At 42.3% G+C, this 15,439-nt stretch overlaps 1 protein-coding gene across 11 annotated transcripts in view; it reads left to right on the top strand.

Moving 5' to 3' along the window:
- The window catches only part of TTLL5 (tubulin tyrosine ligase like 5), a 308,772-nt gene that overhangs the window by 67,195 nt on the left and 226,138 nt on the right, over positions 1-15,439 (top strand). For 9 of the 11 annotated variants that reach the window (XR_010731041.1, XM_066272631.1, XM_066272635.1 and 6 more), the window contains exons 13-16: positions 8,591-8,672; positions 10,344-10,405; positions 11,761-11,855; positions 14,805-14,846. Coding sequence is in view for 10 of the 11 variants with exons in the window: in XM_066272631.1 (XP_066128728.1) it covers positions 8,591-8,672; positions 10,344-10,405; positions 11,761-11,855; positions 14,805-14,846 (281 nt within the window). In the remaining variant the exon portion in view is untranslated. The remainder of the gene's footprint in view (positions 1-8,590; positions 8,673-10,343; positions 10,406-11,760; positions 11,856-14,804; positions 14,847-15,439) is intronic. The other 2 variants (XM_066272636.1, XM_066272633.1) reach the window with 1 other exon arrangement.

Here is a 15,439-nt window from a genome sequence, read left to right as displayed (position 1 = left end):
CCCAGAAGAATTTGGCTTGAACAGAGCATTTGATGCTTTTAGAGGAAGCCAATAGTCCGGTGATGGGTTCACTATATTCTTTTGCTTGCTTTTCTGCCCTTCCACATTCTGGATCCTTGCCAGGAGCATTCAGTTTCTATCTAAGTGCTTCTGTCCTGTCATTTCTTTCCACCTCGCCATCACTAATGTCTGACTGTGTTTCCAGGTACCTTCAGTATTCCCGCTCATTTGTTTATTTATGCATTACACTTTTTCAGTTTTTGCTCTGTGCAAAGCATATATCGTAAGAGTTTGTTCCTCTCAAAACAGATGTTACATGGGATGATATATACATATATCTGCATTGTATTTTAACATTTAAATGTAGACATAGGAACCATCACAAGCCACCCAAAACTTAGCCATTTAATGTTTTTTTCATGGATTTGTACATCTGGAAAGGACCTCAGAGAATAATTAGTCTGTATAAAGAAATTGAGATCTTGAGAAATTAAGACTCTTACTTCCGGTTCTAGAACTAGTGAGAGAAGACTCAGATGACAGCAGTTCAGCTTCGAGGAAAGGGGTCAGAAGATGAATTTTGACAATGAGTCACCTTGATCATAGGACTCGTGGTTTATAGAACTTTTGATGCCTTTCCCAATAAAACAGATTTTTAACAATCTAATTTTTACTGCCTTCGAGATTGTGAAAACGTGGTACCATGTGAAATATATGCTTAAACAGCAACCTTTTAAATATGCTTAGGAAATTGGCACTGTGGGATAACTGGCTATGAGAATAGCTGTCTAACCAGTTGGAGAAAAACAGCCAAAAACAACAGGATGTTAGCTTCTCTTTAAAGATGCTGCAGCTGACAGTGGTGTTATCTGTCTGTGTGTGAAGATGGCTCCAGTGACGGACTACGGCCTTGTTCCTGTTCAGCCTGGGGTTATATGAACTAGCTGTTACACCACTTGTAAGATTGATGGCTGGCTTTGTTTAGGTCAGAGATCGGTGACATCTTGGCTCTGGACAAACCATGCTCAGTATACCTCTTTTTGCACAATGAATGCTGGTTTGACCTTTCATTACTATTGTTCTAGACTGTTTTACAGGTTAAGCTTACTTTCTTTTTTGTTTTTTATTTTTTAATTTTTTTAAATTTTTTACAGAGACAGAGAGAGAGAGTCAGAGAGAGGGATAGACAGGGACAGACAGACAGGAACAGAGAGATGAAAAGCATCAATCATTAGTTTTTCATTGCGCGTTGCGACACCTTAGTTGTTCATTGATTGCTTTCTCATATGTGCCTTGACCACGGGCCTTCAGCAGACCAAGTAACTCCTTGCTGGAGCCAGCAACCTTGGGTCCAAGCTGGTGAGCTTTGCTCAAGCCAGATGAGCCCGCGCTCAAGCTGGCGACATCGGGGTCTCGAACCTGGGTCCTCCGCATCCCAGTCCGACGCTCTATCTACTGTGCCACCGCCTGGTCAGGATAAGCTTACTTTCTTAAAGGGAGAATGCCCATAAATATTTGTTAAAAGGATGAGAGGAGGCAATACACATTTTCCAACAATGTAAAGTATTTGACCAACAAAAAGATAATGAAAGTCATCAAATAGTTCTCTTTTTGAGATAGTCGTCTTTTCTGGTTCACCCCATATTCCACGAGATGGAAGGGAAGTTGACTGTAGAATGGACTTAGTAGAAAGCAGTTTGTCCAGCACTCTTCATTGGCTCTTTCCTTTAGTTCTTTTAACAGTTTATACTTATTACTCCTGTTAATAGACAAGGAAAGAATATTCTGAGAGGTTAGGTAATTTATCCTAGGTCATGCAGTTAATAAGTGGCAAAGCCGAATTGGAGAGGCAGGTCTCCCTGGCTCTTTCTCTACCCACCTAAAGACAAGTTCTGATGTGTCTGGCCACATTTGGCTAGCCCCATCTCCTCCTGGATTCTCCTGCACTCTTGGAACTAAATCTCAGGAAAAACGGTACCGTCCTTTCTAGGGGATCAGGCCTGAACATGGACATGCTCTCTGCTCTACTCAGCAGGACTAAGTCCTCGCTACTCCTTTCACATCTACCTTTACATGTGGTAGCCAGATACCGGATTGATTTATTGGACTAGTTAACAGATTGGCTCTGGGCTTTTTCTTTTATTTAGTTCATTTTCCTATGGGACCTTGATCTGCTTTTTTCCAAATTCTCCTTCTGGACCCCAGATAAAGACTTCTTCCTTAGGTTTTCAACTCAAATCCAAAGGCTAGGGAAAAAGAATTTCCTTTATACAATAGCATTTGACTGACAGCAAGTACTGGCTAATGTCAGCACTCTCCCCTGCCTTAGGGATTACAGCTTCAGCTGGGACTTGAGTTCTGGGGAGGGTTAGTGGATTGATTCCAAAATCAGTGGTGAGATATAGTTAGTAATCTCTTAGGCCTTGGATGCATTATTATTTTCTCTATCAAATCATTCTTTTCCCCTCCCTTCCTAGACCCATCTTTTATCAAGCTTTTCTTTAGTATGTCAAAATCTTAGTGAGAAGTTCTCTTATTTTCTTTATGGTCAGTGGCTTTATTATAAATATTTCAAGTCTTGTGATCAGGGATATTTTGGGAGAGTACCTGCAAATTATTTTATCTTTCTCAAAAGTTGTACAGTGCTTTTTACTTAAAAATTTCTCCTCCTTCCTTTTTTTCTTCTTCAGTATTTCTTGGTTGCTTCTTAAGTTCTTTATATGGTGCAGGCTGTTTGTTCTGTAACGGTGGGTGAGTGGGACGTGGCACCTGCCTTGGTGGTGCAGGAGCAGACATGAAATGACAGTGGGCAGCACTAGTAGTGCAGTGGCTCAGATGCTCTTGTCACACACGAGAGTCACCAGCCTTGCCTAGGGGAGCCAGGCAGAGGGACTGTGACATGCAAAATGCAGTGTCATGACAGGATGTGGCCTTTTATGAAGTGGCAAGTTCAGTGTGACTAAATGTAACCTGCCTAGGATGGTGGTGGGAGAGAAGATTATGGAAATCGATTGTAGCCCAGTTGTAAAGGCCTGACACTCTTGTGTTTACCCAGCGGATAACTGACAGCCACTGCAGGCTTTTGAGCGGGGAAGCAATTGGATTATTATTATTTTCTTTAACTTTTATCATGAACTGACCCAAAGCTTGGTATGATAGAATTACAACAAAGGGGAAATTGTTCAACATTACATCAGTGTCTATTGCTAACAGTTACTGCCTGTATTTATGTATTAGGTTTATGTCTTAGAAAAGTCACTGTGATGGCCATGCCGAGAATGGACTGCAGTGGGGAGAGACTAGGCTAGGGAAATAATTCTGTAGGGAAGAGGGATGCAGTGATCATATATACTTACCTTTGACCTGGCAACCCCACTTATAAGTATTTACCCAAGAAAAATGAAACCATATGTTCACAAAAATATCTGTAAATGAATGTTTATGGTAGCCTTATTGATAATTGCCAGAGATTGGAAGCAGAACGAATGTTTATCATCTGTTGAATGGGTACATAAATTGTGATGTGTCCATAAAATGGAATACTGCTCAGTAATAAAAGGAATGAACTAAATGATACATATAATAACATAGATACCTCAAAAGTGCAATGCAAAGTGAAAGAAGCCACTCTTACAAGACTAACTACTATATGATTTTATTTGACTTTTTGGAAAAAGGCGGGAATCAGATCAGTGGTTGCTGGTGGCTAGGGAGTGAGGAGTGACTACAAAGGGGCACAAAGTACCGTTTGTGATAGAATTGTTTTATATTTGTGAGGGTGGTGATTAAACAACTGTGTACATTTGTCAGAACTCATCAAACTACAATTTAAAAGTGGGAATTTTATTATATGTAAATATGCCTCCATAAACCTGTATTAAAACAGGAAATGGTGATGGATGAATCTCACAAACATGCCAAACGAAAGAAGCCAGACACAAAAGAGTATATACTGCATGTGAACATTTATGTGAAATTTTAGAACAGGCAATGCTAGTCTATGGTGGAAGAAAGAAGAATAGTGATTGAGGGTGTGACATGGGAAGCAGGTGTTTGCCAGGAAGGAACATGGACCTTCCTGGATGATGGAAATGTTCTGGGTGGATTGATAAGATTGTGGGTTACATGATTATATCCAATTACCAAGATTCATCAAACTCTATACTTAAAATCTGTTCATTTCATTTTATATATATATTTAAAGAGAGAAAGAGAGATAACAGGGACAGACAGGAAGGGAGAGAGATCAGTTCTTCGTTGCGGCCTCTTAGTTGTTCATTGATTGCTTTCTCATGTGCCTTGACTGGGGACCCCAGCAGAGTGAGTGACCCCTTGCTCAAGCTAGTGACCTTGGACGCAAGCCAGTGACCTTGGGGTCATGTCTATGATCCCACGGTCACACGGTTTCAAACCTGGGTCCTCAGCGTCTCAGGCTGACACTCTATCCACTGCACCACCGCTTGGTCAGGCTGTAAATTATATCTTAAAAGGAAATATATGTATAGAAGGTTTGGATTAAAGAGAAATAAAGAGAGCGGAGATCTGGTAATATATTGGATTTGGGAGGTGGTGAAGATAGAGTTTCTCGCTTTGGAGACCGATGGATGGAGTTTCCATTTTCCAAGGTGAAGAATAATGGGAAGCCAAACAGGTTTGGGGGAAAGATAACGAGTTATGTTTTGTTGAGTGTGGAGTGCTCGTGGGATATGCAGTGAAATCTGGCAGGCAGTTGTAATTATGGATTTGGTATTCAGAAGACACTTGACTAAAGATGTAGATTTGAATGTCATCATCATAATATTAATTACAGCCATGAGAATACATGTGATCACCCTAGAAGAGAAGTAGAATTGAGCAGGAAAGAGATCTGAACAAGCGACCCTGAGCAAACCTACCATTGAATAGCTGGGCAGAAGAGAAGGAATGAAAGGAGGAGAGGAAGGAAGAGGAGCCTCGGCAGAGAGCAGTGGCCTGGAGCCAAGGGAGAAGGAAGTTCCAGTAAGGAAGGGGTGGTCAGCAGTTTCAGGTGCTGGGGCTTAGCAGTAAGGTGGTCAGCTTAGCAGTAGGTGGTCTTAGGTGATCCCAGTGAGAACAGTCAACTAGAGAGAGAGTGGGAGCAGAAGCAGATTCCTAGGGGTTGGGGAGTGAATAGGCAGCTAGGAGTGGATTACTTTTCCCAGAAGCTGCCTTAAAGACATGGGGAGATAAGGTGCCAGTGTAACGGTAGGAAGCGGAGTCTGCTTCTTATCTTTCACTAGTAAAATCTTCAAGTTTGTTTTGATTTCGCTGGGGGCTGAAGGAAGTATTTCTCACCAAGGAAAAATTTCTTGAGGAAACATTGTTGAATAAGGTGGTAGCAACAGTCCTTCAAAAATACTTGCTCTCCTGGCGTGATGAAGACAACACAGGGGAGCAAAGACAGTGGCTCCGAGCTGGGACAGCCAGCTTGCCTGCACCCTTTATGACATGAGCACTGGTAGATCTCAGCCTCGATACTGACTTTTTGAGATTCTAGACACTGCTGCTAAAACACACAATATTAAAGGGTGAGGAAGTTTAATATTCTCAGTGTAACCTACTTCTTACCTTTTAAAACCTTGAATGTCCACAAACAGACCAATCATAAGTTAGAAGGGTTATCAGGACTCTAATAGCTTGCAAAGGACCCAAATTATTTTTCTTAAGCTGCGCTGATTGTTTTAAGAGATAAACCTGGTACAGATGGTATCTTTCTATCCCCTTTCTTTCCCCCAGCTCCAGCCTCTCAGGCGCACTGGGCTTTGTACCATACTGGAGTGCTATCACAGCATCCCACTCAGACGTGGTGGTAGATCCAAGCCTGGCACCTGTTCAGATGTAGTTCGATTCAAAGCTGATTATGAGATTGTTTAGCACTGCTGGGTTTTATTCACCCAGTAAAAATTAAGGTGTCTCTATAAAAGGTATTTTCTCTTTTGGGGTCATGTTTTTCTTGTCAGATGTTGGCTCTCAGCCTTTCAACTGAGATTCTTGAAATTTGCCTCTTAATTTGGGAACGAATTAAGTAAATGTGTTGGCTCTTAATACGAGGTGCTGAGACAGTGGGTCTCATTGGTTGTTATTCTGATTTCAGTTTGTCTTAATTTGTGGCTGATTTACAAATCTGATCAGTATGGGGATTTATCATGACTATCACCCTCTTCCTCATACTCTTATTATCAATAACAAGAGCACTTTGTGAAACAGTTGAATCCTGTGCTTCAGCTTTTAAGCACTGAAGAGAATGTTCTTTGGCTTGAATCAGGCTCATAGTTTCTTCTCTCTTGCTTGTGTATTGTTAACATGGACTTGTTGGTTTTGCAGTTAAACTTTTCCTTTCAAATACTTTATTTAATGCCATATCACAAGGGATGTTTCTTCAATTGTCAGGGGAATATTCTGTTGATGACTGAAGGTTAGGTAAAATATCTAAAAGAGTGTACTGATCATAAAAGATATAATTCATTACCGAAAGATAGGTGAAGGACTTTTCTTTACATTTTACAGTACAGTTAATATGTGACTTTTGTGTAGATACAATGAAGATGAATCCCAACTCAGACTCTTAATAGTTTGTGATTACTTTTGCAAATTAAATGGCATCTTAAATAAGCCAACTCACTCGTGGAAACATTTCCCAAGAGAAAAGCTAAATGTGAATGTCTGTCTGAATCCTTATTGCATAAATAGGAATTCTGGATGTAGGTTGACTGAGTGCACACATACTGAGAAATACTGATTACCAGGGAGCGAAGGGGAACTGGAGGGCGCTGAAGCAGTGTCGGAGAGGGCTGCTTTCCCCAGGTTTCACAGCGCATCAGTGGTGCAGTCCCGACGAGGAGCCAGGTCTGTGGGCTCCCATTCCAGGATTCTCGGTGTGCCGTCAGACTTCCTTATGTTCCAGAAGAGAGTCTTTGGCACCATCTTTTTAGAATCCTACATTTATTTCTTTATGTTTTTGAGAAGCTTGAGAAATGGGAAAAATCTTTCTTGTAAAGAAATTTGTTTCAAAAAAAATTTCTGGAAAATACCTGGTGGTGTTTTGTGGGTGTGAGCTGTAAGGAAGCTAGTGTTTTCTCCTGTAAGGAAGGTATAAACAGTTTATTTGAAGAACAGAGTGGGATGTTTAGGAATGATGGACTTCCGGAAGTCTGATGTATTCTCTATGTGTATACCAGGGAGGACCACGGAGAGGGTGTCTTCAGTAATACTAATAATGACAGTAAGGGTTACCAGCCGAGGTTCCAGGGTTAGCCTCTCATCCCTGCTTTCTGGGAGAAGAGTCTGCTCATGGTTCTTGCTTTGCTCTTTGCAGCATTTGGGGAGTCAGGGTAAGAGAAGCAGTAAAGGACCCAGAAGCCATGGGAATTTGATCTCCGGCTCCCTCCCGGAGGTGCAGAGGGGCTTAAAATTAGTGCTGCAAGGTGGCTTGTCACAGTCCTGCTCTGCTGCCACTGGCTTTCCTCTTCCTTACTTCTGTTTCTCTGTCTTTCTGTGTCAGGCCTGTGAATTTTCTTTTCTTCTCTTCTCCCTTTTTATTGAATTTATTGAAGTGACTCTGGTTAACAAAGTATACAGGTTTCAGGTGCATGATTCTACTACACACCATCTGTTCACTGTATTGTGTGTTCACTACCCCAGACAGTGTATTTTGTTTTCTATCTTCAAAGGGAAATTGAAGCTATAGGGAAGGGAGGGAATGAATATATAAATATTTTACACTTATGCCTGACCAAGTGGTGGCGCAGTGGATTGAGTGTCGGACTGGGATGTGGAAGGACCCAGGTTTGAGACCCTGAGGTCGCCAGCTTGAGCGCAAGCTCATCTGGCTTGAGCAAAAAAAGCTCACCAGCTTGGCCCCAGAGTCGCTAGCTCCAGCAAGGGATTACTCGGTCTGCTGAAGGCCCCCAGTCAAGGCACATATGAGAAAGCAATCAATGAACAACTAAGAAGTCGCAACGCGCAATGAAAAACTGATAATTGATGCTTCTCATCTCTCTCTGTTCCTGTCTGTCCCTGTCTATCTCTACCTCTGTAAAAAAAAAAAAAAAAAAAAAAAAAAATATATATATATATATATATATATATATATATTTTACACTTAGATGTCATCTTGACTAGGTAGCAAACGCAAGGTCTTGCTTTAAGAAAATGTGATGGAAGGACCCTAGAGAGAACCTTCATCAGAGTTTTCTGTTTTCGGGGTGTGGTGGGGAAGGGTGGGGACAATCCAGAGCAAGCCCAGAGCAGCGCTGATGTTGGGTGCACTGGGGCGCGCCTTCTCCCCACATCGTTTCAGCCCCAGCCTTGAGGGTCAGGCTGCTTTCGGTGGAGAACTCAGGAATGTCAGTACAGTAGATAACAAAAACTGTGGAATTTTATAGCATTGTTTTCTAATTATCTCTAGAGCTTGAGCAATTTCTCTTCACTTGAAAAATTCTCTGGTTCTACTTCCACTTATTATAGTCAGCAAGTTTCTCGGCCTCTGTTGGAGCTGATTGGATTGCATCCTCCACACCTTGGTTGTGACATGGAAAATGATCTTGTGTATTGTGTTGTGTTGTATTTCTAGAGCTCTATGGCTTTGACGTGCTCATAGATTCCACTCTGAAGCCATGGTTGTTGGAAGTGAATCTCTCTCCTTCTTTGGCTTGGTAAGTAGTCTGTTCCATCTACTATAAAAGGGGAATCCCCCAGTAAATAGCAGTTAAACATTTTTTTTTGTCATTTCTTTTGGCACTAGGAGATTTCTTTCCTTAGTCGTTAGATAGAGATGTCTGGAATTTCTAAATTTGGGAGATTTGTGGCATGTTGTCCAGGTCCATATGGCAGGCAACCATGCTTTCTATCTGACCAGTCAGTTTGCGCCGTGTTTACTGGCTTACTGGGCTTTTAAGGGATGCTTCTTGGATTTTTATTTTTTCCCATTGATTTGAGAAAGAGGGAGGAAGGAGGGGGTGGAGAGAAGCATCAATTTGTAGTTCCACTTAGTGGTTCCATCTAGTCATGCACTCGTTGATTGCCTCTCATATGTGCCCTGACTGGGGATCAAACCCACAACCTCGGTGCCCTGGTAGAATGCTTTATCCATTGAGCCACCGGCCAGGGCTTGGATTCATTTTTATCCCCAGCTCTTGCTCTCACTCTCTTTTAACTTTGTAGGTGTCTGCTATGGCTAAAGAGATACATGTGGTATTATATTTCCTTTATTATGAAAGGTTTATACCAACTCAAATTCACATAGACTATAAACGTACAGAGCTGGGCCTGTGAGTAGTGTAGATAACGGCTGGTCCTTTTGCCCTGTCCACGTCCCGGTCTCCATCCAAGATTAAAATCTAAAACCTTCAAACAATTACAAACCATTTTTAACCTACCTATTAGAAGAAGGAAAGAAATATATTTTTCAATCCTAGAGAAGGTTCTGCTTATATCTGCAGCTACAGCTGGAGTTTCTGTTAGGTAAATGCTTCTCTAAACAGCTAGAGATTTATTCCAGGACCACCCTGCTGCTGTGTTTTTAAGGATGAGCAATGTTGGCAAAATGCCAAGGAATCAAATAAAGACAGATTGACTACTTTGTGGGGTGGGAGTTTGGCTTAGTCCCGAGAGTAAGGTGTGGAGCTGGATGTATCGATGCTTCAGGTGCTGTGCTACACTTCCGTGCCCTCAGTGTATCAGCTTGCCCAGCAAGGTGCATCGGGCAGTGTTAGAGATGCCCAGAGTGCTGCACCAGGCCCAGCAGCCCGATGCTCTGGGTTGTGGAGAAAGCACCCAGTGCCGCGGCCGACAGGGAGCCCCTGCTGCAGAGAGGCCTCCGGCTCTCAGTCTGGGTTGTTTCTGTTCCCACCTGCGCTCCTGCTGCATCCTCTGGTGATAGTTTGGTACAGCTTGTATTTTTTTAAAAGGCCCTCATTTGCAAGCCTTTGAGCTTAAGCAAATTGATTTAGAACAGAAAGTGAAGTCTGAAAAAAAGGACGGAGATGGCCGAGGTCTCCTGCATGCGGCTGCGATTTGACCATTGCAGTATTCTGGATTTGTGCAAAATTTGAATTGCACAAGACCTTCTGGAATAATAAAAAAAAGCATGTCAGGGAATCAACACTTTGGTGCCAGGCCTGCCTTACAGAGGATGAGTTGAACACTGAGCTTTTATTTCTAGTATTTTTGCCAGATTTCTTTTTCTTTTTCCACAAATTTGATGTGCTTTATGTGTTGCTGCTCATCCACATTTGGAAGCTGTGCTGTATTGGGGCCCGTTGGGGGCGGCTATTATGTTAACTTATAAAACTATTGATTGCGCTTTTCTCTCTCTGTTCTGTTAGTGATGCACCTCTGGACCTAAAGATTAAAGCCAGTATGATTTCAGATATGTTCACTGTCGTAGGTGAGTAGTGGTGTTTCCTGAAAACGCACAGAAAGGTTACCCAGGGCATCCATTTTTTCAGGCTCTATAGGTGTTGCCAATTGGCAGTTCCTAAGCCATGCTGGATGTTTTGTACTAAAAAATTATATTTTCAGAGAAGTGTTTATGTGTTTCTGCTCCCCCTGGCTCCATCCTGTCCTGAGGTTGAACCACAACTAGGGCTGAGACCTAATTCCTGGGCACAGGGATTATGAGCTGAGGAAGAGAATTAAGCAAAGATCTGGAGAAAGTATATTTTCCTCTGAGCTGGGACAGTGAAACCCACTGAAGAAGCTTTGTTGCAGAGGAGACTGCCTGTGTTTCTGCTCGCCAGCCTCTGCTGCTGTCAACATGATCTCTGTAGTAGTTATAACTGGAGCAGTTATAACTGAATTAGTTATAACTGAAGCAGTTCAAGGAAGAAATCCCTTTCTGAGTATATAAGCCAAAACTTTGAAATGGAGATGGGCAGTCAGGTGGGTGCGTTGTGGGTTTTTTTGTTGTTTTTTTAAGTATGCTCGAAAGACATAATAAAATATATTTGAAATGAACTAGTACTCGGTGTACCAGCAAATGCTGTAAAAGCTAGGTACTCTCCCCCTTGGGAATGCTTCCTTTTAGGGTTTAAGTGAAATTAGCCCACACCTAATCTCTTAAGCCATAGAAAGGCTACAAAGCTCCTTTTTTCTGTGTGTTGTTGATTTTTTAACATTGAATTTATTGGGTGACATTGCTTAATAAAATTATATCGGTTTCAGGTGTTTAATTCTATAATGCATCGTCTGTACATTGTGTTGTGTGTTCAGCACCCCAGGTCAAGTCTCTGTTCATCACCACGTACCCCCCACAAAGCTCATTTTGAAAGTTGTCTTAGAACAACACCTTCAGCAGTTCTGGAAGTGGAGCCTGCAACAGGACAAGACTCCTCACTTGCTTCTGTATTCTCCCAGTAAAAACAGCATTATTTTCCAGATTCCATCCAGGAAGCCGCTTTAAAATAATTTGTCTGCATTAACAACTGTGTGTTTTTAAATAGTGGTTTGCACCTTTGTACTGAAGTTCATCAAAACTGTGCATCTCTTTTCCGCCAGTCCCGTTTCAGCTCCCCAACGAGGAAGACTGACGTAGCTGTGTGTTTCATTTCTTCTTCCCAGTCATGCTGGTTGGAAGTTCAAGCAGAATGTGTGTATAGGAGTCACGTCTAATCCTCGTGAGGATGGACCTCTGTAATATTTATGATGTTGAAACTGAGTTAACCCATTTAAAGAAAAGGTGCAGCTAAACCTGCTGACTTCTTAGAAAATGGCAGGTTTTAATGTTGCCCATTCTCCATTCAGGATTTGTGTGCCAAGATCCTGCCCAGCGGGCGTCAACCCGACCAATTTATCCCACGTTTGAATCAACCAAACGAAACCCTTTCCAGAAACCTCAGGTAAGCAAATTCAGCCTCAGGGAGCCCTGGGGAGGTGACTGGAAGTGAGAGTGAGGGATCTGAGCTCCATGGGTGTGACGTCACTCAGAGCCGGAGAATTTGGGGACCATTCTGGATGGACGGCAGTAAGTCAGCTGTGGCTACTAGCTTTCACTTTCAAACACTTACGGTCTGCTGTTTTTTTGTTTCTTTTGGCTTCTTTTCCCACTATCTTTGCTCTTTTATTTCTTTCTCCTTTTGAAAATTGCCCTCCTTCTTTCTCAAGTTGATCTGCTCATAAACAAGGCACAAGAGAGGGAGCCTACAAGTTCCTAGTCAATACTGCCACATTCTTTTCGATCTTCAGACTAGCCTCATCAAGATGTTCAATTGAAATTTTATCATCTCTACAAGTGATTCTCTTGGAAAGGAGAGAATCGGTGGTGATGAGGTGTTGATGGCAGTTAAACGAGATAAAATGTGTGTGGAAACCGGTGTGTGTCTGAAACATCACGGGATCCAGCGCTGCTCCAGTCTTGGTGTTTTTGTTCCACTATACCGATCAGCTAATCGTTCTGTGTACTCATGCCACCATCTAATCAGTCCCTGCCTATCTACACCTGGCTAGTTTCCACTTGTTTCTTTGTCTTGAACATTTCTTCTTACCTAAAAGGTCCACGTTCTCCTCTCTTCCCGTCTGGATTCCCTTGCCTGCTCAGAAGTTTGGAGAGTATTTCTTTAAATCTATCCTCTTCTGTCATTACCTTTACTTTTTTTTTCAGTATTACTTACTTGTTATCTGTTGTGTTGTTTTGCGTTCATTGGTGTGTGGCTTTTTAATGGTCCACTGCTCCTGGGCTGGAGTGTAAGCTCTCTGAAGGCAGAAGCGGCTTCTCCCCATGCTTCCCTTGCTCTTCCTCCCCTGCCTCCCCCAATTTAGCCTTCCATTAATCCCTTTTCTCCTCCCTTCTCCACTCCCGTTCCTCCTCTCCCTCCTCTTCCTCCTGACTGCTGGTCTTATTTAGAGGAATGCTATTTCTGTTTGTCATGCTCATATAATACTACTTACTGAGATTACTTTTCATTAGAACAGAATTTGCAAACTCAAACGCCTATAGGGGCTATAGGCCCACAAGGAGGAAATAGGGCCAGGTGAACATAGCCCAGAGCGATGTGACCGCGGGAAAGTGGCGCGGGCATGCCTCCTAGGAAAGGGGCAGCTGTGTCACTAATGTGCTCTAGCTGACATCTCTGAGTGTGGACCAGATGTTGCCATCTCTGAGTGTAGACCAAGTGTTGTCAGCTTGTCCTACTATCAAGAGGAATCAGAAATCTTATTTTAAAATATTGGCAACTAGTTCAGTTAAAAAAGATGTTTTGCAGACCAACATACCATGTCTTTGTACTGAACGCAGTCTGTGGACTACCTGCCTGTGACCCCCTGCTGTGGACAGTGTTGTGGTGTGGAACAGGGTGTGCTATATTTTAAGGGATATTGTCTTGGATTAGAAGTAAAACCAGATAGCAGGGTTGTGCTTGATCAGTACATCTTCACAGATCAAAGGGTTTTCTTTAATTTTTAATAAGAAAAAGTAGAGGATTAACCTAGGTATACTAGGAAAACTGAATTTAAGCAGTCACATTCCTTTGCAAATTGTTTTCTGCAGTATTTGTGGCCAGAGCTACAAGACTGTGACTGTTCCTTTACAGCTTTAACATAGTTCTGCCAAGTTTTTACTCCGGGGGAGCTGTATGTCAGTATTGGATAAACTGATCCCTTTTCTTTTCTTTTTCTTCTTCTTTTTTTTTTTTTTTTTAGGTGAGAGGAGGGGAGATAGGCAGACTCCCATACACACCCCAGCTGGGATCCACCTGGCAACCCTGTCTGGGGCTGATGCTCAAGTACTGAGCTATTTTCAGCACCTCAGGCTGATGCACTTGGACCAGCTGAGCTATCCTCAGTGCCCAAGGCCACGCTCGAACCAGTCAAGCCACTTGCTACTAGAGGGGAAGAGAGAGAACAGAAGAGGGAGGGAAAGAGAAGCATATGTTTCTCCTGTGTGTCCTAACTGGGAATCAAACCTAGGACATCCATACACCAGACCAATGCTCTATCCACTGAGCCACCATCCAGATCCTGATCCCCCCCCCCCCTTTTTGTGACAGAGACAGAGAGGGACAGATAGGGACAGACAGACAGGAAGGGGGAGAGATGAGAAGCATCATTTCTTCATTAAGGCTCTTTAGTTGTTCATTGATTGCTTTCTCATATGTGCCTTGAAGGGGGGGGGCGGCTACAGCAGAGCAAGTGACCCTTGCTCAAGCCAGAGAGCTTGGGCTTCAAGCCAGCAACTGTGGGGTCATGTCTATGATCCCATGCTCAAGACAGTGCCCCTGCGCTCAAGCTGGATGAGCCCGCCCTCAAACCGACAACCTCAGAGTTTTGAACCTGGATCCTCAGTGTCCCAGTCCAACTCTATCCCCAGTGCCACTGCCTGTTTAGGCCTGCTCCCTTTTCTTACCTTGTCAGCTTCTATTGTGGGCTTTTTGCAAATCATAGACAATTCATCACCATTTGTTTTGCAACCTGGTAGGTAATGGCATGACCTCATTCAGAAGGGGCCTACAGACATTTAAGTAGCCTACAGGACATTTATTAAAGGCTAAAGAAACTATAGACTAGGGTTTTTTGTTTTGTTTTGTGTGCACTGTGCGAAACACATTTATTTCGAGTAGTTAACTGGAGGGGCTTCAGTAGGTGACAGTAGGGTTGTGTCCTCAGTGGTGAGAAACTAGAATAAATACACTGTAGGAGAAAGCAGTGAGAAAAACAATAAATGCTCATATTACTTGCTTTTGGTTTTTGCATGGCAGTCATCTTTTTATTTTTTATATCATAGATTAGGAGTTGGAAAATATAAGCATGCTAGGAAAAGATAAGGCTTTATTTCGTTTTTCTGTCTTTTATAGCGTCCAGTATCTGCACAGTTTCAGTCATCAAACACTAAGCAGGTAAGTTCTGGATCATTTGGAAACTTCATTCTGATTTTTATTTTCATTCCCTGAATGAAACTCCTTTTAGCTTTTCTCTTTCATAATACATATTTTATGCACCTGCTTTTTGAATAGTTTAGCATAAAATAGAATATGTGAAAATGAATGCACCGAGGTCTTCTTGGATATAGAACCTAAGAGCAGAGGTTGCAGGAATTTATGAATCCTCTTCTCTCGATCATGCTGTGTTGGAGGCAGCTGAATTTAAATGATGAACGGTGTTTAGCGTCATAGCTATGGCTTTACCCAAACTATTCCAAAAGGGAAATACAACAGTTCATATACTGTAGTCTGTAGGTTAATATTGGAAACGTTTCACATTGGGTATCAGGCTGTAGTGGAGTTTCTCAATAGATGACATTTGTTGTATGTAGTGGTTTGTAGTTACATGACTCTTAGAAACTCTGCATAATGTCTCACATGCTACCTTTAAAATAAAGACAAAATATTTTCTCTCTCTCTCTTAATGATCAGCATTTGCCCTCTTATTGTTCTTGTTAGCATCGTTTTGAGAGGTAAGCTAGCAGTGAGAGTCCTGCTCCTGCTATTTG

Source organism: Saccopteryx bilineata, chromosome 4 (genome assembly GCF_036850765.1).
Source record: "Saccopteryx bilineata isolate mSacBil1 chromosome 4, mSacBil1_pri_phased_curated, whole genome shotgun sequence".
In the NCBI taxonomy this organism is placed as follows: Eukaryota; Metazoa; Chordata; class Mammalia; order Chiroptera; family Emballonuridae; genus Saccopteryx; species Saccopteryx bilineata.
Note: the sequence above shows the minus strand (reverse complement) of the source record. Positions and strands in the feature narration are given on the sequence as shown.